The 26,272-nt window shown below is 41.0% G+C and overlaps 1 protein-coding gene across 1 annotated transcript in view; it reads left to right on the forward strand.

Moving 5' to 3' along the window:
• The first annotated feature begins 600 nt into the window (after window positions 1–600).
• The window catches only part of grin3ba (glutamate receptor, ionotropic, N-methyl-D-aspartate 3Ba), a 95,254-nt gene continuing 69,582 nt past the window's right edge, over window positions 601–26,272 (forward strand). Inside the window, exon 1 of the mRNA XM_080871410.1 lies at window positions 601–1,393. Coding sequence (XP_080727536.1) covers window positions 860–1,393 — 534 coding nt within the window. The 5' untranslated portion in view covers window positions 601–859. The remainder of the gene's footprint in view (window positions 1,394–26,272) is intronic.

Here is a 26,272-nt window from a genome sequence, read left to right on the forward strand (position 1 = left end):
GACCTGGCAGGAACATCGCGATCCGGCCTGCAGAGGTGCTTAAAAGTGGCATATTACATCAGAAAATGAATGGCCACCTTTTCAAAAAGGATTCAATTTGAAAAAAAAAACAACAACTTTCAGTCCTCTTTTTGCTTCGAATCAATCTTTATGACACTCACAGCAGTCTAATACTTTTTGTGCTCGGAATTTGTGCATTTCCGAAAGATCTTTGCCATCAATAGCTCTCTGTACAAATCTAAGTCATCTAGAAGCAGCAAACTTATTTCTGTATTTGATTGTCTGGCTGGCTTAATACTATTGTAATACTCTCTCTCTCTCTCTCTCTCTCTCTCTCTCTCTCTCTCTCTCTCTCTCTCTCTCTCTATTTAACGGCAAATTTTCCCCGGGACCCGAAGAAGCGGAAGAAAATGTTACCCGACGAATTTTCATTAAAATTCAACAAGAGGCAAGCTCCGTGAGAGGTTAGATTATTGGCGGGCAGGCTCTCACACACACACACACACACACACACACACACTTGGAGAGACGCTCACACACACACTTCACAGCTGGTGTGCCTTCCTCCAGCAGAGACTGACAGAAGCGGGGCGACCGCACTAAGCTGTGAGCGCTCTTTTCTCCTCTCCTCCACCAAGCGCGTCTTTTACTGTTGACATAAAAACTTTGAAGAGGTGAGAGTCGAAACGTCAAAACGCCGACAAATCACCGTCGACAGCGCGCATCAACAAAGAAGAAAGGGGGAAAGAAAAGAACCATCAAGTCTGAGAAAAGCGGTGGAGCCGGGAGAAAGAGGGAGCTATGCCATCTCCCGCCGAGCAGAGCCCAGTCCTCCAGTGTTGTGTGTCGGAGCTGCAGCATGGTGTCTCTTTCTGGACTCTGGACCTACTGCCTCGCCCCGGGGAGAACTCATCTCCTTTCCTTCTCTGCCAGAACGCTCCTGCTGCTTCTCTTATTAACCGTCTCTTCCTCCCCGGACGCCTGCTTCCCTCACCCACAACCTTGCCACATTCTCGCCCGGATAGGACACACCGTGCGTCTCGGTGCGCTCTTGCCTACCCGACAGCCGGCACGGATACAAAACGCGCTCAACCGCGCCCTGGCCAGCCTCCGGCATCAAGGCGGAGGGGCAGACTCCTCCACAACAACCTCTCAGCCACCTCCTCTGCTGCCCTACAACCTGAGCTTGGAAATGGTGGCTCGATCGCCCGCGGGAGGGGACCCTGAGTCATTGTCCCGTAGTGCCTGCCAGGACCTGGTGGTCAGGGGTGTGTCAGCCGTGCTCGCCTTTCCCCGCTCCAGGGAGGAGCTGATCCAGGTGGAGTTTCTCTCCTCTTTCCTGGAGATCCCCTTCGTATCTATCCTGGAGGACACAGAACCCCTTGTGACTAAGGTAGGAATTGACGCTGTGTGTCTTTCCTGGCCGTCACTGTGCACCTGTAGCAATCATCTTTGAAAGATGACAGTGAAAAATGGTTATGTGTGTATATATCATGGCTTTCATCTTTCCAGCATCTTGCACTTCAATTAGCAGCATGCCATGACCTAACATAATTTCATCTGATTCCAAGAGCTGACATTCACCAGTAAGTCATTGACTGACCCATTAGCCTGTGGCATGGATTTTGTTATCTGAGTTGGTGCAAAATGCTTCCTACTAGCCAGATTTTAAGGCAGGCTAAAGGCAAATGGACAGTGTAAAGAACTGTGATCATCAGAGCAGTTACACTAAAGAATGATTAAAATAATACAGACAGAAATGGTGATAATGTTACATGGATAATTAATTTTAAATAAAGAGACATTTTAGTGTATCAGACTTTAACTTCTAGCACTGTTGCCTTCTTCCAGCAATGTCTGCTGTTCAGACTGATTTTAACTGAGCTCTGGTGAACCTGCAGGCCCTTAACATGCATGTTTAATATCTGGTCACTCTGACTTGGTATTGGACTGAACCCCCGAGCGAGGTGAAAATTTCTCTCTTTCTAAGCTCTTTTCTCTGTGAATCTATGTGCGTATGTGTGTGTTTGTGCCAGAAAGGATGTGTGTACTTAGAGATTGCTTCTGGCACCTTTCTGAGCCCATTCCAGCAGTTGAAATACTGATAGACAGATGTCACGGAGAAGTGTGGCTCACTCTATTAGTATGATCACATATATGCTATGTTTATGTGTGTACGTGCAAATTAGGTAGACAACACAGATCTATGTGTGTGTGCAATGTTAGTATTCCCAGCAGAACTGCCAGTCAGTCAGTGCAGCTTCTGTCACATTTGCCTACATAAAAATGTCTCTATCCCACTGAGCAGCCAACTGCATCTCTAAGTCACCACAAACATATGAATGCATGCACTTTGCACACACATATTTAACTATCACCATCATGTGGGGTGGGGGTAAGTCTAAAATCTTTGTCCTGCCACCTCTCTTTGCCAACAATGGATTGCTTATTTCAATAAAGGTTGCATGAATGAGAAGTCAAACCACTTGATGAATGTGTCGGCAGAGCAGGGAGATAAGCAGAGGAGAGTAAAAGGAGAGAAATTTAGGAGATATGAAGGGGGGAATAGAAGGGGTGAGCTGGAAGAGAGAACAGGGTTCTTTTTTTCTATAGAACTGTGCCAAGCAGTCAGAGGGCAAACAACAATCATCACTCTCTTTCTTTGTCTCTCTGTGTTGTAGCGCTCCAGTATTTTTAGCCATAATTTCAAGCGGCATTTGTGAAATGAAAGCCTTTTTTGGTTAATTTTTGTGTTTAATGCTACACAAAAGCTTCTCTTTTTTCTCCTTGGTGTCAGACTAATCTTTCTTTTTTATTGAAGATAATGTCCAATCTTATGATGGCAAAAAAAGGACCAGAAAGTGGAAATTACTCCCCAGAGAATAGTTCTGAGTACAGCGTGTGACCAATAAGTGCTCTCCAAAACAAAAAAAGACAAATACAGCCATTTTGAAACACTTATTTAAAAAAAACCCTGCATCTACTTCATGTAAAACATTTCTACCTCCTTTATGATCTTGTTTTTTCGAACTTTCATGTCAATTGGGTAGACTGCTGAAAACATTAGCTCGTTAGTTAATAGCTGGTTTCTTGTGATTCTTCTTTTCTTTTGTGATTTCATGTTTTTATATATGTGTTCTCATTACTGTCATAGATTTTGGACTGTGGGTGGACAAATCAAGCAATTTTAGGAGACTGTAAGAAATCTTAAAGGTCAGATTTTCAAATTTCCTGAATTATGAGACTAAAATCAGGATAATTTCACCATTAAAAAATACAGTTGGTTTGGTGACGATAAAATAGCCTTTAGTCACAGCCCAAAAACAGTTTGAATTTCAGGAGAATGGCCTGTGAAGGAGCGTAGTGTGTTTTCTTTCTCTCACACCCTAGGGTGCAACTCTATAGAAAGGGAGCAATGTGGGAATTTAAAGGACGCTGGCAGGAGGTGGGACAGGATCTTAAACACACACAGAGAGGGCAATGACGAGTGGGTTAGGTCAACAGGGAGGCAAATTGTTAGCCTGTACAAACAGGGAACAGTGCACAGGTTTCACTGCTGATAGGGGGAAAACACCCAAATCAGAAGATATGATTCTAATTAAAGATGCTATTTACATTCTAGCATCAGGAGGGCGGAGAGCTCCAGAGATGGGGGAGGTGGGCTGGAGAACAGCAGAGACAAAACAAACGGCTTGGCCAAAAAAAATAATAAAAAATCTGTCACAGATTGATCCAAATGAGAAGGGGAGGGTTTTTGTTTTTTCAAAAGAGAGTCTTTCCTCCTGGGGTTTTTAAATTGTGGAAATTCTGCAGGCTACTGGGAATTGAGCCCATGTTTTTCTGGTGAACAGATACCTTTCCTGGACATCAGAGAGGGATAGAAAGACACAAAGAAAGAAAGAAAGAAAGAAAGAAAGAAAGAAAGAAAGAAAGAAAGAAAGAAAGAAAGAAAGAAAGAAAGAAAGAAAGAAAGAAAGAAAGAAAGAAAGAAAGAAAGAAAGAAAGAAAGAAAGAAAGAAAGAAAGGTTCATGCACATTTAGAAAAAAACCCAAAACTAATTCTTCCCTTTACCTGCCAAAAGAATACTACATCAATCTTAAAACACCACAGAAAGCTAAAAGGCGACTTGTTGACTTGTTTTCCTCACAGGCTAAACAGACTTCCTCAAGGTCAAAGAAAATGTCAGTGAGGGGAAAGAAAATACAGTCTTTCACAAATTAATTAGTGTGTGGCACAGTTTTATTTTTCTTTCGTGACAGCTAATTTGCCATATTTCATGTTTCATCTGACGACAACAACAAAAGAAATACTCTTCCACGTCGGGGGCGTCATGTAGCATGCGTGACATTTCTTGGAGGTTGTGACGATAGATTTTCCTGACTACCTTTAAGTGCGCCCAAAAAACTCAAACCAACCAGATGCTGAGGGGTTGAAGGGTTGTCATCATTATGCAAATTTGTCGCACAAATTGTCACATGAAATTCTCTATTGTCAATTATTCCCATGTCACAAGACTGAAAAATATTTGGCACCACTGATGAAACAGAGACATGAAAGGGCACAGACAGACAGACACGGGGACAGAAAGACAGCCAGAGACAGGGGTCGTCTGTCCGTCTGCGTTCTCCTCTCCCTTCTTAGTCAGAAAGAGCTCTGGGACTATGTGATGTGTCTCAGTAAGGAAGTGCTTATTCTTCCAACCTACTTAAGCTAATTAGAACCACTGTATGACCCCTAACTGTAAATCTCTCTCATCCATCTATGGCATGCAGAATGGGAGGAGAGGAGCAAGGAAGAAGGGACAGAGAGGGGTGGGGAACGAAAAGGAAATGGACTTCTAATTCCCATTAGGGCCATTATGGGCATTTTGGAAGCTGATTTTTTCATCAGTTGCTTTTCATTGATTCAAAGTAAGTAATGAAATTGAGCATATTTGATATTTAAGCAAAAAAGTCCAAAAATAGCTTTGATTAAACCATTATAAAATGGGATGGGGTTTGAAATCGGCATTCTATGGATATGTTGGGGTGTGTTGGTAATAGTAACAATTTAATTCTGTTTTTTTTTTTGTTAAAAGTTGGTGCAATTTGCCAACAGACATAATTGAAAAGAACATCTATGCATTTTTAATGTGGCCAGCCTTTTTTCATGCACAGTACTACCAAACAATTCTGGATTTGCTGATGATATCACAGGAATTATTTAGTGAGATCATGATTTCTTTTTTTGAAAGTGTATTAGCGGAGAGAGCCGAAGGAAATGGTTTTGCTGATTTCTGAGTGTGATTAGGTGAGAGGGGTGGTATGAAGTGAATCCATTATTTGTCATTCTCCACAATTGGAACTGAGTTCCTGCAGCTCACTTTACTCCCAGTTGCCATTGAAATAAACCTTGGATTTTTTTCCCCCATAAGGTGGAATGTACAGAAGTCTATTTCACAGACTTTAATCCTGACTAACATTCATATTTTTCCCCTTTGTAGTTCCTTTACCTCAATTATTTCCACAAGGCATTCCTCATATTATTATATTCCTTTCAATAAAGAACGGTGTTTTATTCCTATTTCATAAAGCCTATTTTGTACTAGCCTTGTATACATGCATTATGAGTACAAAGGCATATTTTGCTTGACCCAGCTTGCACCTGTTACATTGCCAGTGTGTTTAGTGATGCTGATAATTAAATCTCAATCTGAACTGAGCTGCTGAACCTCAAGTCCCACAGAATCGCAGCATTAACAGAACGCCATAACTGCAAATGCTGACTATCCCTAAACTGTAATTACCACAATACACACCACAAAGTAATGCAGTGTATTATTCATGAGGTCTTTACTGTTTATGATTTGAAACAACCTTTATCGTTCTGTTGGTGAACTACTTTCCCTTCTGCAATCCATCCATCCCACATTCTTTCATTAAGTCTCTTCTTTTTTTAATGACATACCTCATTCTGCTTAGTAAAATGAAGATTAGTACAGTAAAAAACCCAATTTGCGACTTTGAATGAAATTACATTTTAATCCTGGGACCCTGCTGAATAAGACGCATTGTGGCTCGGAGCTAGCCCTGCTCTCAGAGGACACACATGCTGCAAACGCGTTCGCACACACATCTGCACTCCCGCATGCACATCTGCAGAGAAATGCAAGTACTGGCCTCACGCAAAAAAAAATGTATCTTGCATTTATGAGATTCATGCACGCACAGAGAGTCTGCCCTGTGCTCACTAAAGGTTATTAAGCCTAATGAGGCTTTACAAGGCCATGCTGCCTTTAGTGTTTTCTTTGAGATGATGAGGGGATTTGTGCCGTAAAACCACAGTGGAATAAACGAGTGGAAAGAGAGGGACAAAAACTTGCGCCTAGCCAGCGCTGCAGGGAAACTGACAGCTTGGGACAAGCAGGCCACTTAATGCAAACAGCTCAAAGCTTTTTCTTTATTAGTACTATGATGACAGTTCAGCGCGGTCTTGACTGAGCCAGATTAATTGAGCAGAGCAGAAACAGCGGAGTATGTATTACCAAAAGGACTCTGGGCTTGTTTGAGCTGCTCACTATGGCATTCAAGTTAGTGTTCTAATGTTTGTCTTGTGTTTTTGCCTCTGGTAAAACAAATGTCTCCAGTAGTTCCACAACAATTTTATGTTACTCAGTGGAGCTAAAAAGTAAATGAAGTAGACCAGTGATGGATGGAAGCAAAAAGCACCAGAATGGCTGTATATATCAGCAAGCAAAGGAGATGTGGTTTTCATTATAATGAGTTAATAAAGGAACTGATGGAGGTATATAGGGATAAAGAAAGCAGGAATTGGTCCATTCTATACTCAGAAAGAAGGGAAAACGTTGAATGGGAGAATATGGAAGTAGGGGAAAGTGGTAATCAGGTGCTAGGAAATATGAGAATGGACAGAATATGCGGAATTAGAAATCGCATGAAAAAACTACGCATCAAGCAAAAATTAAGGAACATTTGAAGGATGAATCTTGGAAAAAGGGAAGTATATTTCAGAGAATAAGAACGTGACTATGGAAAAAGGGAGGCACCAGGTAGAAAACAAGGAAAGTAAAGAGATAAGGGAATAAACTTAGTGTAAATAAACAGGAAAGAATCAGGAATGAAAGAATGAGGCATGGGGAGAAAGTAGTTATTTAGAAAAAAGGGAGGGAAAGCAAAAGGAGGGAAGTGGGATAGAGGAATAAATAGAAAAACTAGTGAAGGGTGGAAAAAAAGAAGAGGGATCAGCAGAGGAAGGAGAGTTCAAAGGTTGCAAGAAATGAAGAAGAGAGGGTGGAGGTGCTGGGAGGGAAAGTGGTAATGCTGGGGAAGGCTGACAGCAGTCCCACGACTTGTGTTTTCTCTTCCTTTGCACAGTCTGATGGAGGCAGTTTTATCTACACTGTGCTGGTTCATTAGAGGATTAGTGAGTGATAACTAAAAGTTATCTGTGATTGAAAACACCTTCACTCCAACACGTGCACACACGTGGACATGCACAGATGTACACACACATTCTGTTTACACACGAACACACACTGTGCACATATAGATTGTACTCATGCAAACTTATTCAACTTCCCAAACTTATTCCATTTAGGGCTGGGCCATATTATAACGTTCACGGTAATACCGGTATAATGTTAGGCTACGATAGGAAAATGAAATATCGCGATAGAATATGAGTAAAACGCGCATGCGCAGTGCCTTTGTTTTCATACGCACATGGCCGATTGTTGAGTGAAACAGATGAACCAGAATTGGTTTGTAAAAATGGTGCAACTTCAGTGATGTGGAACTGGTTTGGTGTTTGTCCGTCAGATACACAACAAAGCACATTTTTTTTTGCAGAACATGCAAGCGGCCGTCGGACTAAGATGCCCTTAAATCTGGGAGTAATCTGGGTCCTAAACTCCGTATTCTTCAGGTCAAACGAACACTGCAGCATCACTAAGAGTTAAAAACTGTCTAAATTCTTTCATCTTTAATAAAACGATCAGCATTGCTGCTTTACCAGGTGTAACTATGAAGTTTAACTTCCAGGCATCCATTAAAACAAAATGTATTACATTTAACGGAGTTAGAAGCTAGCAGGAAGCTAGCGGAAGTTAGCTCGCTAGTTTCGCTAGTTACCTAAGCATGATATTGCATGTTCTGACTGAGAGATTTCTGAAAAAAATCAAACGTACAGCTCTGCTATCACTTCCAACATAAATGAAGACAGGAAACTAAACAGCAGTGACGTTTGTAGGGTTACTGAAGTTGGGCTAGCTGGTATATAATTATGTGCTACGTGATCGCTAGCGACACAGCTATGTTAGCATAACATAAACAGTGAAGCTGGAGGACAAACACTAACACTTTCCCACTTATAAAAGTTAACGTTAAGGTTCCTCATGGTTAGAGACAAATGCAATCGCATGGCAGGATGCTGTAAAAGGACCAATCTTCAGTCAGGAGAACAACTGAGATAATCCATCCACAATACGAGGTTAGTCATTAATATACTGCAACAACATGGGAATAGAGCAGCTGCCAGAGAATTCAACATTAATGAATCAATGGTACAGAAGTGGAGGAAGCAAGAAGAATGAGTTTAATAAAGTTTGATTTATCTGACTGCTTTGTTTCGCTTAATGTGCCTTATAATCCCATGCACCTTACGGTCCGAAAAATACGTACTGCACACTGCAGTTTAATGTTGCAAAGCACCTCTTTTTAACTTCAGTGGATATTATACATGGTTATGCTCAGGATATGTCAGCCCATTTCTACTGGAAATGCCTTTTGGTTAAACTTTCAGCAAGGAATTTGCATTTGCACTGTTACATTTTTATAAAGCTTTAATGTACATAAAAACCAGCTTCTTGTTTAAGTGAAAATAAATGATAGGTTGTCTTTTTGCGCTAGTAATGTTGTGGAGTTGTATTTTGTCTCGCATCAATTATATCGTCGGTTATATCGTTATCGCAAATTTTCAAATATATATCGTGATAAATATTTTTGGCCATATCACCCTGCTCTAATTCCATTCACCTAAAGTTAGTGCCATCTTTCCCGTTCTGCAGAACCTGCGATTGTGCAGCAGTTGTTTGCCTGCATACACACATGAGAATGTGTGTTATAGTTTTTCATTATGTGGCAACTGAGGCAGAACACCACAAATCTAGGCCAGGTGGGCTTCAGTGATAAGGGCACATCGGGAGACAACACACACACATTTTAGGACCTCCTATAGGAGATCCCATAGGCATAGGTCAGGGGTGAAAGACAAGCAGACGGGAGAGGCAGACCAGTGGCGAGACAGGGGAGAGAAGGTGAGAAAGACATGCGCTGATGTGAGATTAAACAGATGCTGACAGATGGCGTTGGGGCATAGCTGAGCCACTGCCAGAGAGACAGGTTAGCCAAACACAAGATGAGAAAATGGGGTAAATGTCCAGAAAGGGGTAAGACAAAATTCAAGTAATAAAAGCAAAAGAGTAGGAAAGAGAAACAGATAGAGAACCAAACAGAATTAGACAGATAGCAATTCCGACAGGGTGGGGTGGGAAACAAAGAAAGATTAAAAACTGAGAAAGAAATAGCAAAGTGAAGTGAGCAAGTAAGTTAGAGATAGAAAAGGAAAGGGGGGACCAGGCGGTGTCAGAGAAAGTGTGACAGAGCCAAGAGCTGTCAGGGATGAAGTTATTTGAGAGGCGGGTGAGGCACAGACAGAAGATTGAAGGATGGTAAACCCCAAGGTAACTTCTGTGTTCCTTCTGGGATATTTATGTTGGGAGTTGGCAAGAAAACAGGCATGATTTAGAGCCCATCTGGTTAGGTTTCAACACCACCTGCCCACAGAGGAAAAGCTGTCTGTAAGGAGACATACAACAGTGCACCAGTGGCACTCGTGTACACACTCAAACATGCTTCGTTACATCAGTTACATGTGTAGAAATGGAACCATTTCCCTCGATTTGGCTCTCCTCCAGTTTTGGCATTTTAAATTTGAGTCTAAATGCTGGGATTTAGGGCAATGCACAGGATCCTAAACATAAACGATATCATAAAGTTATATTTTGGTCCAATTTAGTGTATGTTTTGGATGCTAAAGATAAGAGTAAGGGCAAAATGAAAATGGTTGCATAGCAGGTCACAGCACTGAAAAAAGAGAAACCAGTTATGTTTGTGGATGGAAAACTTGATCGCCTTGTTTAAAGGAATAAAAATCTTTATGCAATGAGGCATGACCATAAAAACTATAAGCCTACTACCGCTTTAGCCAGATCACAGAATAGAATGATGATTATGGAAATCTGGAATTTGTGCAGCGTTTTTGTTCACTACACTCTGACCTCGCCACTCCCCACAAGGAAACACTCTACTCATCTCAGCAGGGAGAAGGGATTTGTGTTGGTGTGTGCAGGCATGCAGCAAAAGAATGAGCAGAGCACTGACAGCTTAAGTACACCGCTGTGATTGAAAGGGTTTCTTGAGGTATGTGATCGCTGCCTTTTGCTTGTCAGTCTGTTTGTCAACAGGAAAAACTACAGAACTGGATTTTATGAAACCTGAAGAAGTATATGGAGCACGGCCAAAACTGAACTTTTAAAATTAGGCATAAATCTGGATTATCTTGTTTAAAAATTACAAAAATCAGGGAATTGGCCTTGGTTGAACATGAGCTTGAAAGGGCCCTTTCCATTTGGTTGTGTGTTGCTTTTTTAAATGCAGCATCTAACTCAAGTGGGGCTCCTGTAACTAGCTTGCAGGTTTTAGTTTTTAATTTTTTAAGTGGAAAATTTTGTTAACGATATTTGTGAACACAGTTCACAGTTCAGCACAGCTAATATTCCAGTGCATTGTTTTGAATAATGGATTGTCCATCAAACTGGTTTGGGCCAATGGGCAAACAACGGTTTTACTACAAATCCTGAATAGACTCGGATGCTACGTTTAGTGCTCTGTATGTTCACGGTGTCAAACTACCATTAGCTCGCTTTCTTCAAATCAGTTTGTGGTGTTTGTGGTCAGACTGCAGAAACAACAAAAAACTAATACAGGTTAAATTGTACTAGTATGTCTCAAGAAATTAAAATATTATGAAAATTGTTTTTTTGTTAAATTAATTAAAAAGGCAGACCTTTTCATATTTTACATTCATGTGACATAAAGTCAAATATTTCAAGTTTGCTGATTATTGCTTTTAGCTTGACTGTAGTAAAAATGTAAATAACTGTGGTAGGACTTTTCTTTATTAAAGCCTAGAAATAATATGGTAAAGGTGGAGTAATACGGTTGGAACAAGACTAAGGTCATAGAATGTTATTACCATGTAATTACAATAAAATGATAATTATATATATATATATATATATATATATATATAAACATTTAATAGCATTCTAATGTGTCATGGTGTCAAAGCATCAGTGTAGAAAAATTATCATTTCCCTCAGTTTCTGACCTGTTATTAATGTTATTAATTAACCTGTTATTATTCAGTCACTTTAATTTTAAAACTGTGTATATACTGTATATTCTGTGTATTCATTATCTCACTCTTATTGTCTGTTTATGCCCTGTCCTTATCTTCAATGTCATGCTGTTCTGTTGTATCTTAATTGCCCCTTGGGGATAAATAAAGTCTTTCTGATTCTGATTAACCATGTACATAGAGTTCAGTGTAATATTACTCAGGTAGAACCACTGTTTGTGCACAGTAGTCACTTGGGATCACCATCTATTTGGGCAATTAAGTGGTAATAAACTACTATTTCCACATTCTTGCCTTTTTGTTTCCACTTTGTTGTTCCCCTATTACCACATTATCACTGGAAGCTGCACTAGAAAGTGCAACCAAAAACAAATAAATCGGAACTGCATGTCTGACGTGAGTGAAAACACCCTCAAATTAAAGCTATGTAAACTTGGCTCTTGTTTCAGCGGCAAATGCAAAATTACGGCACATGCTTCGGACTTTTCTAAAACTCTCACACAATTCCACATTTACATTAATATTGACACGATCTCCCCGTAAAACGCATGTCCTATCCCATGATTGCAGGGACCTACTGATGCAAATCAATACATAAACTCTAGTGTTCAAACGCCACGACAGTCGCAGCCACAGCTCTGCCCCACACATGCGTGGATAGGAATGCCTCAGTCAAACTGTATCTGGGACCATCCATCACACACAAGCAGTTGTCATTTCTTGGGAAGTCATGTTTCTCTCACCTTCTCGCTTTCTGTATTGACCTCTGCGTTTGAGCTGGCTCCATAAAGCAGAGCAGAGCGGAACGACAGATAAATCCTCGTCTGACTGCAGGTGCAGGGGAAACGTCAAGATGATCTGATATTCATTTGCACAACATCTAACACATAAATACTATTTATTGGATGAGAAGAGACATGCAGACATGACACAACAGAGCAAGTCACTACAATATACAAGGTAGCAGGGAAAAATTTAAAAGGGCGAGTATTGAAGGCAAGTGATGTGTGAATTTCAAAGTGAGTTTAAATGGGATGACCCACAAGAAATAAAGAGATGGAGAAATAAAGAGCTAAAAAAGTGCGATAGAGAGAAGAGAAATAGGATGTGATCAATTTTCCTTCTTCATTGTCCTTCACTATAGAGGACAGTCCGTCCTCCAGATAGCGCTAAAGCAGCTTCCCTGTCGCACTTATCTCCTGCCAAGTCACGCAAGAGAGCGGTGCAATATTTCACTCTAATTCAGGTAGTAGCATGCATATATCTTGCATCTAGCTGCTCATTTTCTTTGTTGTGGTTGAGGGACAACTGAAGAACACCATAAAATTACTATTTGTAAAACCTTTCAAGATAAATTGTATGACCAAAATGTGGACTGTTTGGACACTTATTGAGATAAAATGACAAATAGCATGACAAGAAAACAAATCACTTTTGTTTGATAACTTTATGCCTGACTGCCATATTTTCCCGGTACAACAGTGTAGGCGTGTAGGTGTGAACAGTCAACTAACTTCACTTGGGTTGTCATGTCATAACATTTTTATGCTGTATAAAAAACAGATTCCCTGAGATGTAACAAGGTTGTTGCACCGGCAAACAGTACAAGACTGAGCAGAATCAATAAGTTGTGAAGTACCTCAGGCAAGGAAACGGAGTCAAGATTTTTTAATTGAGAAAAAGGGAATGAACAAATATTGAATTGTGTTGTTCTTTGTTTTCTTTCTTTTGTTTAAAAAAAGAAGCAGCTTGTGGCATTGTTTTTTTCTGTGTGTTTCAGCAGTAGAGTGGCCGTGAGGTTTTGCTGGAAACCAACTGTTTATATTTTCCCAACTCATGACACCAGAGTGAACTGGCACTGAGGCATGCAGGTGGAATGGTTTGGTAGAAAGATCCTTTTCAGGCAGGACAGCTGGGCAAAATGGTTGGGTGGATATATCTTTTTCAGGCAGCCCGCCGTTGACTACTGCTGACTGGGACTTGTCAGGTATTAAATTGGACTGGAGGAGCGATATCTCAATTTTAGCTGAGATGCCCGCAGAACGAGTGGATCGAAATCTGTCCTTTAAAAATGTAAAGTCTCATTTAGGACGATTGGCATGCGACGTGTGATAATGAAACACATTTGAAACGACTGAACTGTTTCAGAGTAGAAGCATTTTATGTCGCCTTTTGTCACCTAGCTGGGTATGAAAAGCAAAGGAAGGCAGTGCAGTATCTGAAAATATGAATTCCTTTTTTAGTGCAGTGCACAGAAGAAGAAAATTAGCTTTCATCAAATGACTCCTTCAACAGAAAAAATGGGAAAGGCATAGAAGTCACACTTTGTCCTTGTCCAAAAGGCTCATTGTGCTTGAATATCAATAGCAATCTAAAATTATACATCGAAATAATCAATTGCAGGCTTACAGCTTCCAAATTAATTAAATGATTATGAAACAGCAAAGTTGGGCAAAGGTTACATAAGGCATTATAAATGTAATCCTCTGAAACTCGCAAACTTAAAATACAAGTCCCACAATTCTCCTGCTGGACAAATGGGGTTCATTTTGCAAGAGAGATTAAGTGTTGAAATTACAGTTTTGAGTTTTATTTTTACTCATGCTTAATAAATAGTTGGATTTACATGCAAGTCAAGAAGGAGAAATGGGACTTTCCTGCCATCTGTGTTTTTTGCTTTTCTTTTATGGCGCAAAGAAACAAAGCATAGCTTATGAGTCAGCAAAGCAATTGTGGCATTGGACATTCCCGCAGCAGTCACTCTCAGACTTTGTTTAACAGTGTTAATTTTCCAAATGGCACCATAGTACAGATGCAGAGTTCATTGGCACGCTTTTCAGCTGTAGTTAAAGGATGCCTGATAGACCAGTACGTGCTTGATCTGTACATTCCACTTCCTTGTCCACTCTGTCACTCTCAATCCAACCATCGCCGCTGCATCAACAGAGAGGGTTACAAGTTGACTGCCAAGGCAGAAGCTCTGCCAATAGCACTGTTTGTGCGCCTGTGTCTTTTGTTGTTATATTGGGTGTGAAAATGTTTGTTGTGTCAGCTTTGGCATGAATGCGCTGTCCTCACTTTACCGTATAAACAGTTGAGTTTGAGCTCAGGTTTTATTTTAGTTTCACACGAGCTTCCTCGGCAGATTTTATTGCCTGGATCTTTTGAAATAATAATGTTTACTTGTTCATTTCTGTGAGTCCTTTATAGATGTCGTGTTCATTTTGGATTTAAGGCTGACTTTTACTTTTGTTTCTGAAAAGATTGATTTTTTTAGCCACCCAGAGAGATAGGAACAAGCTGAAAATAAACACCGAGTTGCCCAGCAGACACTAAAGATCACACTTAGCATTTATCTGGATTAATGGCTTTTTAACTAATGCAAGCTTAACAGTCACTCTTTGCATACATGTAGTTTGATCTTGTTTGGAACAAGTAGTTCCAAATTTAATTTGCTTGGCATTTGGTGATGGACAGGTGGAGTACAGTGGGTTAATCAGAGTCTGTTTTCAGCGTCTGGAAAGGAAGATTTATCAAATAAAGAGTTGGTGTTAAATGGGACTAAAAATTCAAAGCGTTCTTATTCCAGGATGTTAAAATGTCACCAATGTTCTGTCACTTGTGCTGGTGTTCCGGAAATACAGCGAGATATGCTCTGTGATGTCTGTGTCTTAGACACAGAGAGATAACGGTCCTCTTTTAAAGAGTGATGCCAAGTTACTTGTTTGCCCGCCAGGGTATCGCAATTCACAGCCTATTAAGGACCTAAGTGTTTTGCATTTTGTTTTCATATGCTGATTCATTGTGACTGTTGCTTGCTTTTTTACTTGCTTCCACTCACTGCTTGGGCACCAAACACTACTTCAGTGTTTCCCCTAGGCTGGCTGCATTGGATGAAGGGAACACTGTGCTTGGTTAGGTTAAGGAAAAGATCAAGATGTGGGTTAAAATATATTGTGTTAAAACATAAATCCTGCATATTATTGTAATGACGTGTATGCACAAGTTCAATAAGGAAGGAAGATATTTCCTAAGTTTTTGGCTGCTAGTCTGTTCTCTACATCACTACCACGTTCCCATGCTGTCAGTCTCAGTGCTAACACCATTACCCTAGTCCAGTCATCTTCTTGCCTGCCTTCATTGAACCAATCAGCCTCCACTCTGCATGGTTTAAATTTGTGCTCTCCGTCACTCTCCCTTTCAGAATTGTGCAACCCACCTCCTCCCATCTCCACCTCAACCAAGTCACCCAGAGCTCCATCCAAGCCTCAGTCTTCATCTTCACCACACCTCTGCATCTAGGGGGTGTCCTGTCCTGTCACCCCTGGGATATGGATCTGCCATGATGGGTCATCGGATTCTAATCACCAAATACATTCATACATTTCTCTGTCTCAATAAATCATGTTCAGTTCTTCCATATGACCTCTCCTTACTGAACTGGTCGTGCTCTACTGGTGTCTCTTGATGTAGTTCTTTGCAAGCATCTACAGTGGCTTGCAAAAGTATTCGGCCCCCTTGAACTTTTCCACATTTTGTCACATTACAGCCACAAACATGAATCAATTTTATTGGAATTCCACGTGAAAGATTAATACAAAGTGGTGTGCACGTGAGAAGTGGAACGAAAATCATACATGATTCCAAACATTTTTTACAAATAAATAACTGAAAAGTGGGGTGTGTATAATTATTCAGCCCCCTGATTCAATACTTTGTAGAACCACCGTTTGCTGCAATTACAGCTGCCAGTCTTTTAGGGTCTGTCTCTACCAGCTTTGCACATCTAGAGACTGAAATTCTTGCCCATTCTAATGTGCAAAACAGCTCCAGCTCAGTCAGATTAGATGGACAGCGTTTGTGAACAGCAGTTTTCATATCTTGACACAGACTCTCGATTGGATTTAGATCTGGACTTTGACTGGGCCATTCTAACACATGGATATGTTTTGTTTTAAACCGTTCCATTGTTGCCCTGACTTCTCGTGTGTACACCACTTTGTGTTGGTCTTTCACATGGAATTCCAATAAAATAGATTCATGTTTGTGGCTGTAATGTGACAAAATGTGGAAAAATTCAAGGGGGCCAAATACTTTTGCAAGCCACTGTATATTCATAGCAAGTGGGCGACCGTGGCTCAGGGGGTTGGGACTCGCATCTGTAACCGGAAGGTCGCCGGTTCGATCCCTGGGCTCTCTGCCCTGGTCGTTGTGTCCTTGGGCAAGACACTTTACCCTACTTGCCTACTGGTGTTGGCCAGAGGGGCCGATGGCGCGATATGGCAGCCTCGCTTCTGTCAGTCTGCCCCAGGGCAGCTGTGGCTACAACTGTAGCTCGCCTCCACCAGTGTGTGAACGTGAGAGTGAATGAATAGTGGTATTGTAAAGTGCCTTGAAAAGCGCTATATAAATCCAATCCATTATTATTAAGTGGAAATGAGAGATCCATCTATCCTTTATTTATCACCGATTGCAATATTCATGGCTGAAGTGTACCCTGCTGATATTTATTTTTTCCTGATTCTGATTTTCTTTTTAAAAACTCTAACGTGCAGCATATACGGAGAAAAACATTGTTTCTTCAATGTAAAATATTTTTTTCATAATACAAATTACAAAAATAATTAAACCTTACAATTTTAGCCAAAATCTCAGGTACCAGATGTCCTTTCACTGGATAATAAAGAGCTCTGCTACAGGAAAGAAGTACAAATAATTCCCTGAATATGAGTTCTTGTACACCCACATTTACCTGACACGTTTTACCTTACCAAACAAGAAAAGGTGCAACAAATTATATTACAAAATGATATAACTAAATAAATGTCATGTACTTGCATAATTTTAATTTTTATAAATTAAATTTTCACCAGATAAAGGACATCAATCCTTTTCTCTTTATCACTTGTCTCCACAGCTTTAGCTTTAGCCACTTTTCTTTTGTTAGCTTTTATTAAAATCTACATGTTAAACCTGGTGAGGGTGAGTTAAGTGTCTAATTACATTTGCTATTACAAACATTTTCACAGTGTTCGAGTCTTCATTAACAACAAAGAGCTTCCACATTAATGACGTGTTCTCATGTGGTTGTGAGTGTACACCTGAGTTGCTGTGTGCATGTTGCGCATGAATGAAATAGACATTTCGCTAGAAATCACAGATTATGGTTCCTGGTTGGTCAGTTATCTTATCACTATGTCCAGGTAAAACTCTCATTGAGATTAAAAATCTCTTTTTCATGAGTGACCGCCAAGAGGAGCAGAGATCTAATATTGCAATAACCCAGTGTGTTGCATGCACATATCTGTGACACAGCAGTTTTTAAAAAACACCAGTATTTGATGCTCCGTGAGAATGAGCATCAAACGAGAATAGATTTGAGTGACAATTCTCTTTCGGTTTGTCACTACAAGTGACAGCTTTCACATACTAATTTGATCCACTGCTGATAATGTTATTTCTAACTTGGTTACAATTGTTGAAAGCCAAATGTATTCCATGAACGATTCAAAAGTATTCACATTTAACAATTAATTTCAGCTCAGAGTTTTGAACAAATGTGATTTCACCTGGCTCCTTTCTGCTTCAACAACAAAGTCAGTGCACATATTTGTGGATATATACGTACAGCAGGCCATACACTAAAAGAAATGCTGGTCAATTCTTGTTCCTTGGTGGCACTTAAAGAATGAGATATTGATTGCAACACACACAACTTATTTTCCAGCTTTACGTAAATCAGTTTGTGATTGACAGTTTCTGGACCCGGAGCTGTCCATCCCACTGACTGTTGATACCTATATCCACTTTCCAGCCTACCAGAGGTTTAACCCTGCTTTCAAACTAGCATCAGTTGCTTCTCCAAGAGCTTTTATTAACAGTGGACATTTCCAAAACCTAATAATATTGCTGGTTTCTCTCTATAGCATGCCTGGGATTGTACAAGCCTAAGTGATTAGTTTTACAGCAGCACAAATCGCTCTGAAGTAGATTGTCAGCGGTGAGTGCAGGAGGTCCTCCAGAGGGAAAACATTCAGTCCTCTAGCTATTTAATTATGAGGGCAACAGACCCTTGGGTCCATGGCTTCTTTCTCTCACAAAAGAGGCTCACTAACAAACTCCGGTGAATGCCTTTGATTGATCTTCAGGTGGCCATGAAAAGAAAAAAGACAGTTACAGAAGGAGGGAATGGGAGAGGAGGAGAAGAAGAAAGCAGAGAGAGAGGGGGCTGGAAAGAAAAAAGATGGAAGGAAAGCGGAGAGAGGGATATCAGCAGGGAGGGAAGTACTGTATGGAGCCAGGAAGAGAGAATGAGGGATGAAGGGAAGCAAGGCATGGATAGATGGCTGGAGGGATGAGTAGAGAGAAAGAGGAGGGGATGTTGGCGTCTTTTCTGGCACGGCAGTTTCCTGCACACACAGAATCCACACAACTAGAGACAGACCCAAGAGGTGCATTTGCACACATGCTGACACAAAAACACACTTTGTTAAACTGGTGTTAGGGCTTCCACTGTATCATGGGAACAGAGATGTGGATGTATTTGCATAAGTGGGTATTATACTCTGAGCCAGTGGACAGTAGCGATGGCTAAAGTAGATAAGATAATGCTTTCATTCTCTCTTTCGCTCCCTCCCTTGCCCGGTTGCCACACACAAACTCTCCATTTATTGCTTACTGACTTTTTTTCCCCCTCTTTTTTTACTCAAGGCAGAAAAAATTTCTTCCTGCTCTTCTTACTTTGTCTCCCTCCCTCTCACCAAACAAACACATTCATCCTGTATATTTGTTGTGCAGTTAACACTTTTCACACCCTCCAACTTCTCCTCTTATCTCCTTTACTAAACTCCCAGTGTGAGAACTTTTTCAATTATCCCTGCCTCTACCTCTGAGGGTGAGGGACGAAGGCACTGTTTTGGCAGGATAAAGAGCCCGCAGAGGAGAGAGAGGGGAGAGGGGAGGGGAAAGAGAAGGGTGGAGGCAGGAGGGGTGGGAGGAAAAGAGAAGTTAAGGGAGAGATTCCGCAGTGACTCCGTTCCAACAAGTCATCTTTCATTTTTATGACTTCAATCAAGTGTCCTTGAAGCCTAAATACACCCAGATCATGCACTCTTATCCTGGCTCGAAGACTGGGATACCTTTAAGTATAATAATACCTGCACTGCCCACTGTGTGCACAGATTTTAATGACTGTCAGTCTAGCCCTGTCATTTAATAGCAAATAGTGTCCTGTCCCTGCTGTGCTTGGGCACAAATACAAAATGTACCCCATTTACTTTCATTTTTTTCTCTTTGTCATTGCCTCTAAGTGAGCCTCACTCTCTTCTACTCCTTCCCACACTTTTTGCTCTCCACATCCACCTCTCATTTCTACCACTCACATGCACACGTCTTTCTCTTGGCAGGACACCACTGCAGTTTGTCACAATATGGTACTGGAAGCAGTGAGAGTACCTTTGTTTCTCTCTATCTGTGCGTGGGTGTGTGACAGAGTCTGTGTGAGGGTGAGAGATAGAGAGACATGTGTAAACTTGCTGAGGATGTAACCTTGCCCAGAGAACTCTGGCTGCAGAAAGTCAACTGTCACCTTTGTGTGTGTTCCACTACAGTTACAGAGTTATAGGAGTGTGTAATTCCATCTGTCAGAGTCTACCTCAGTCTGTGTGTGTGCGTGTTTTACGTGTGTGTCCGCGCACGAGCACGCACAGCAGGACTCTCTCCTGTTCCTTCGGGCATTCCGATTCCTCGTCCCATTTTCATCCTTCTCTTTCTTATTAAGACTTGTCTTCTCACCTCTCTGTTTCTCCGTCTCTCTCAGTTTCCTCTCCATTTCCTCATTGCTTTCGCAGCATCGTTTTTCTCACTTCTTCTCCCCTCTCCACCTCTACTTCTCGGTCTATCCATCTTCTCTACTCTCCCTTTTTGTTTTTGCCTCACTCACCCTTCCCTCCTGCTTATCGCTTTCCTTTCCCCTATTTTCCTCCTACTCATTTCCCACCTGTATGGGACTGCTGTTCAGAGCCATCGAGCCGAGCGCTTGTAATACCCTGACCAGAGTTATTTAGCCGTGATATGACAGGTAGGGAAATGAAATCACCACTTGGGTGTGTGTGTGTGTGTGTTTTTCGTTTTGTTCCCCTTTACTGTTTCTCCTTCCCATTTATGAGACCCTGCTGCAGGGCTATTTTTAGTCAGCTGCCACCTTCTCACTGGCTTGTAAAAGCCGTCCACCAGACGTTCACTTAGGCAGAAATTCTCTATTGTGATTGCGGGATTGATGAATGTTATCTGCAGTGGTGTTTTGGAATGAATTTTAAAAAACACCTTCCCCTCTCTCTCTCTCATCGCTCCAGCATTGCCTGACATATATATTATAAATATTTTAAAACTGTTGTGTATCACATATTATATTAAGTCAACTCCGACTCTGCTTTTGGCTGACAAATGAATGATGATAAACGTATTAATTCATTTACAGGTTTGGATTTAGGGACTCATATACCACTGTCGTTTGGTTTTAGGATAGGCTTGGTTTCAGCTGGCCCATCAGCATTGTACAGAAAGAAATGCTGTCTATTACCTGACAGTGAATAGATTCACACTGTTTTGCCTCGAGGCAGCACTCAGGACCTTCTTGCCTCACAGCAAGAAGGTCCTGAGTTCAGTTCCACCATCAGGCCAGAGTCTTTCTGTGTGGAGCATGTTCTCCCCGTGTCTTTGTGGGTTCTCTCCAGGTACTCCGGCTTGCTCCCACAGTCCAATGACATGCCGTTAGTGGGAATAGGTTCATTCTAAGTTGCCCATAGGTGTGAATGTGAGTGCGAATGGTTGTCTGTCTGTATGTGTTACCCTGCCTCTCACCCTAAGAGAGCTGGGATAGGCTCTCTTAGGGTGCTAAAGTAGTGCAAACCCTGGATAACAAGGATTTTTCTGCTTTTCATGGGTTGTCTCTTATATTTCCTAATGATAATTTTAGCCGGACTGTGTTTAATGCGTTAATCACATGTCCACCTTTTTATGTTCTGCATTTTAACTGAGTTGCCCTGTCTTGTTAATTTGTATGCTTTAGAGTTAGCAATCTGATGTTTTTTAGTTTTTCCTTTTTGTATGGTGCAACATCAGCTTGTTACTAGGCTAGGCACTTTTGATAAGGTCCCCTCTTTACACTTATGCATGTCAGTAAGAACTCCAGGACACAAAAATAAAGTGCACCAGTAAGATTTGCAGTGAGATCCGTTTAGTGAGTAGTGGGTAGCAGCCCCGGGCACTCTTCAGTGCCCCAAGTTGGCCATATTGATTTGTTGATTTAGTGGAGCTGTTGTTTTTAACTATCTAATATTGTGATTGTAGATTAATTTTTAAGAAACATATTAAAATAAAGGAATAATTTGGTTTTAATTTAAATAGATTTTTTCTTCTTTTATGGCCACTCAGTCCTAATTTTGATTGACTGATTGTCTGTGTGTTTTACTGCCAGTTTGTAAAATAATTCAGCATTATTAGATTAATGTTTCATGGGGTGGAATTTCCTCGGGTGGTGGTTTTGGTCATTTTTCTTAAAACCTTTGTGTATTTGATCAAGGATAAAAAAAAGGACAGCTGCTCAGTTTGTAGCTATGCTATGCTGCAAACCAATGATACTAGAAAAAAACAGAGTCACAGAAGTAAAGTAAAGTAAATAAACCAGAAGAAGGGCTTTTGAAGTTGCATCCAAAGAAATTTTGTCTGTGATGCTTATGCTTTTGCCAAATCTCCGTTCTCTAGTGTTGTGCAGGTTTGTTTGGTAACAGACAAGTTGGTCACCCCAACTCATAAAAACAAAAAGTAGATTATGCTCCCTGTGGTGCCCCCAAACTCAGTGTTCGATAACCAAACAGAAAAGGAATCAGAGGTCCTGATTCTATTGCTTTTATACTCACTTCCAAACATTTCACACACTCTGAAAGGATCCCATGCCAGTCCTAGAACCATAAACACCCCCGTGGATCGATTTGCTCATGCTTCAGTAAAGCAGTAGGTGTACAACTCTTGTGGTCATGGATACAAGTTTGAATTGGACTGTTACTGCTTGGAAAAAATGTGTTGGGAGTAAAGTGTAAGGATCTTCTTAAGCAAAGTGGAAGTGGCGTGAAAGAGGCAAATTGAGAAATAGGGCGAACGTGACAAAGCTTGAATGTGGTTCCTGGATTAAAATGCAGTTAAAAAGAAGAAAAACTTTTCTGAAAAGGCTCTACTCACCACAACCACTCTTTTCTGTAAATCAGAAGAGCTGGCACAAAGTAGAGCTGCTTTTGCACACCATTTCCATCTGCATGATTTTTACCAAGCTCAGGGGCCCAACTGAGGTGACAGATCGCTCCCAAGGAAAGGACAGACTGCCTGATGTTCAAGAATGGAAGACTTGTGAATTTCTGATCCGTAAATGTCATTTTATCTCTTGGCTATCTTTCAAAAATTCATTTTCTGTCTCTCTTAAGGGTGTAGCCTTTCACAGACACACTTGCACGCATTCAATCTCTCCTCTGTCTCCCTCCCTTTCCTTTATCCGTCAGATGCTTAATCTGATATTAAAGATACTCCCAAATGCGAAGCTACCCTTCAGAGCTCCCATTTACCACTACGACACATGCATACCTGCCAATTACACTCCCTCTTCTCTCTTCCCTGCAACTGCTCTCTTGCTGAGTATTTTATACATATGGGGACACACCTGCCAAAGGCACTGATTTCTCCACCACCTCCTTTCTCATGTGCATGCACGCACACACACACACACACACTTTGACCTGCCAGTGCCACAAAGCATCTTTTCCCTTTGAGCAGACTCCCTAAATATGTCAGGTGGGGTATAACAGGAGGTGAAGGAAGAGGAAAGGTTGATGCTGGGGAAAGAAGGGAATTGAGTGAGAGATGCACACATCAGACATGAGGAGGATTTCACTTTTGCGTGAAATCACGTTATCAGACTGGTGCAGGGTATGCCAGCTGGGAGAAGAAAGCAGCAGGAGGAGGAGCTGAGAGACAGGAGGGGGGGAAATGTCTGAGACAACTGTAGGCTTTCATATCCTGGCTACAGAACATAACACATATTGAAAGGTAGAGATTTTTACATTGATGAATTATTACTAGAAGGACTTCCAGACAACCAAATGGATAATTTGGATGTGCACATGGTCGGACCAAAGGATGGCATGTCAATTTCATGGTTACTTTGTTTTGTATGCCAACGTAAGCTTCAAAGAAAAGTCTTAGATAAAAGGCGGTGCGTATAATCACCAGCACACTATGCGCTCACACATGCTCGTGCATACTATACCCAGTATTGGCATAATCTCCCCTGCTCTGGCATATGGCTGCACACTCAAGTGTGCAAACTTTTATGTATGTTTCACATTAGACATAGAATTTCAGTGCTTGAAGGGTTCAAATGTAAAATATGGTTTCAGAGATGTGGGACATATTTTATAGAAGTATGCACACAATCTCTCACCTACTGTACATTTACACATTCCGCCGTGTACTATTTATTATTTTGTTATTCTTCATTTTGTTTAGGTAATATTAATTATTCATTGCTACTGGCACCCACAAATATCATCCCAGAAGATTAATATGAAATTTATCCGTCCCACTTCCTCACCGGCATGTACTCATTCCCGTGGTGTACCTGACACTGAGCAAGAAGCCTATTTGCTATGCAGGGGAACCTCCGACAAGCCGAAGACCTAAAGTTGAGTTAATTAAACATTAGGCATTAATCAAAATGAGATCGTTAATCCCGACACGATTATCTGTGATATTTTGTAAATTATGTGCTCCTTCCCAGGCACACTGAGTCAAGGGTGTGCACACTGGGGCATGCACGCAAGCTGACAGACATATACACACAGTGGAGAGAAATTCACTTTGCCCAGTGTGTGTGTGCGTATGTGGGCCGACAATTCAGCTCTCATTGCTCTTTGATGCCCTTTACATGTTTCAATCAACATCAATCAACACTTGGAATGCGGCTCGTCATATTAATTGAGAATGAAAAATACAACTGCTGAGGGGGAGGGAGGGAATATTCACACATCAGTGAATATTGCTTTCCATTCACTTGCAACATAATAGGGTTAAATGTTGTAGACCAAAGTAACTTTGCTGACCTGCACACACCACACGCAGACACAAATCATTGAGACTCACAGCTGCTCCCTTTAATTGAACGATCACACATTGCAGAGGTGTTTGCCAACTAAGGAAATTAAGTTTGGCTCCTAAATGTCTATCTACTTAGAAAGATCTGACGCATGCAATCTTTTTTATGAATCTAAATTAGAGGTGACTTTGTAGAGTGTTAAACTCTGAGTTGGCATTTACAGAAAGATTATTGCCTTCTCTCTTTTTTTCTTCCTTTTCTTTTCTGCTCTTCAGCCTGAAGGAGCTGAGCTATAGTTATCAATGGGTTTTGTCAGGAGACAGGCGAAATTTCTAGCCCCAAGGCGTCTTATCTCTAGCTGACTTTGTTTCTGGATGTATCTACTGGCTTTCAGTATACACGAAAAATGACGGCACACACAGCATCCACGCAGTGCGCTGAGATCCTGTGATATAGTCACACAAATATTAAAGATAAGTCGCACACGTGTGGACATCCGCTCACTCAAGTTAACGCAGAGCTCACAAACATTCCTACATGAGAGCACATTTAGCTTACACCACCGCAGAATTTACAGCATAATCCCTTTATTTTTCTCTGAACTGACAATAGTTGCTTTGCACATAGCCGGCCACCCTTGTATCTGTGTTGATGATAAGTTATTTTCCTCTGCTACAATTACACCCCTTGGCTAGACGTACTAATGGCAGATAAGTGATTAGGACCTGGTGCAGAGATTTGTCCTATTTATTTGATGCAGCAATTAAGATGAAAACTGAGGTAAGAGAGAGACAGATTAGTTACTTAATTTTCCTGTGGCCCAAATGGAGGAGGCGAAATGGACAAAAATGGCACAGTGATTACATTTGTACCCTACAAATGGAGGGGGGGTCCTGTTGGCTCAGAATCTTGCTGATTGTGCCAGAACTTTCTTTTCTGTTTGTTCCCATTTCTGCATTCAAAGACACTAAGTGGAAACACTAAAGGCAAGTGAATTTGGCCTGTACAAAATACAGAAAAGATGCTTGATCAATAGAAATTCCATTACAAATCATATATGAATTAAGACTGATATTTAGTCCGTGATCAAGACTGGAAAAAGAAAGGCAGGCTAATTCCACTCCCCTCCTCCCCAGCCTTCCGGGATTTTGTCCCACGTAACAGTTTGATATATAGGCTTTGTGGCAATTTGGGACTATTGTGAAAAGAATGCTGAGAAGGTTTGCGAAAATCTAGTTTTAGCGACTTAATCAGCGCAAGTGTTACTGTTCTAACTATGTTACCGTAGTGATTTTTTCCGAATATTACAACAGACCAGGTCTGTGCCTGTTTAAAACAGGCCTTTTACCCTCCAGTATTGCTGATAGCAGTTTTGTCAATATTATTGACTTACTGCTCATCCAAGCTTAAAACTACACTGACTGCTTGGGGTCATCAAGACGCTAGCATTACAACTCAAATTAGCTGACAACGAATAGCACAGCTCAGAGAGAAGGTTAAATATGACCTTCTCTCGACACATATAACATAGCCTAGAGCACCACCTAATGACTAGTTTTCCAACTTAATCTAACTGTTCTTTTCTTTTTAGTTGATTAATGTAACAACTGTTACATAAATTACAACTGTTAAAACATAGTGTTTATTACGTA

The sequence above is a fragment of the Rhamphochromis sp. 'chilingali' genome (genome assembly GCF_963969265.1).
Source record: "Rhamphochromis sp. 'chilingali' genome assembly, chromosome: 21".
NCBI lineage: Eukaryota > Metazoa > Chordata > Actinopteri > Cichliformes > Cichlidae > Rhamphochromis > Rhamphochromis sp. 'chilingali'.